This window comes from Stegastes partitus, unplaced genomic scaffold (assembly GCF_000690725.1).
Source record: "Stegastes partitus isolate 25-593 unplaced genomic scaffold, Stegastes_partitus-1.0.2 Scaffold1161, whole genome shotgun sequence".
In the NCBI taxonomy this organism is placed as follows: Eukaryota; Metazoa; Chordata; class Actinopteri; family Pomacentridae; genus Stegastes; species Stegastes partitus.
Genome location: NW_007578892.1, coordinates 18,764 through 19,561, shown reverse-complemented (window position 1 = coordinate 19,561; position 798 = coordinate 18,764). Strand labels below are relative to the sequence as shown.

Sequence of the window (798 nt, the reverse complement as noted above, 5' to 3'; positions counted from 1 at the left end):
TTTTTGTCGCTGCACAGATCTTCAGCTGCCGGTGACGGAGCCAGACATCAACAATCGCCTTGAGTCTCTGTGTTTGAGTATGACAGAGCACGCTTTGGGAGGTAGGTCATTAAACGATTCTACTCACTAAAGCACACAAATCCAATACAGATTAAATGTGGTTCAAGGACGTGTCGGGCTGCACTCCTGCCGCCCGGTGTTTCTCTCTCTATGCCGTTCTCAGTCTTCTCGTACCTTTGAATGCTGAAGTGAAATGATGGAGTGGTGTGGTTATTCACATCCGCCTATACATGATCATCGTATTGTGCAGATTTCTGAAGTGTGTCTGGCAGTCAGTAAGTCTGGCGTGCACCGCTGCAGAGAGCAATTATCTCAGGTGCTGAGAATAAATCTGCTGTTGAGATTTCCTTTTTTTTATTCTCTTTTGTGCTTTTGAGTTTTTCATTTCACTGCCAGGAATTAAAGCCAAGGAAGACAAAAACAAAAGCATATTCTCCACATCACCAGTGACACTATAGATCATGTGTATACCTAGAACGCTGGTTTTAAATGTTAATATTATCGTTTAAATTACATTAGGGTTAGACTATAACTCAGTTTCTATATCCCGCTAACATTCTTCACTATGATTGCGCAGCGTGGCCAGACGGTACCCTGCATTAGCTCTTGGCTTCACCTCTGTTGTTCTATTACTGTGTTAACATCTTAAAGTTGTAGCTCTGCATCACTTGAGGAAGCAAACAGTCACCAGAAACCTGAACGGTGTACGAAGCAAGTTTGACATAGCCAGGCTTTCTT

At 43.0% G+C, this 798-nt stretch overlaps 1 protein-coding gene across 2 annotated transcripts in view; it reads left to right on the top strand.

The window, feature by feature from the left end:
- The window catches only part of samd4a (sterile alpha motif domain containing 4A), a 65,069-nt gene that overhangs the window by 53,954 nt on the left and 10,317 nt on the right, over positions 1–798 (top strand). For both annotated transcript variants that reach the window (XM_008296883.1, XM_008296882.1), the window contains exon 12: positions 18–101. In XM_008296883.1, the coding sequence (XP_008295105.1) occupies positions 18–101 (84 nt within the window). The remainder of the gene's footprint in view (positions 1–17; positions 102–798) is intronic.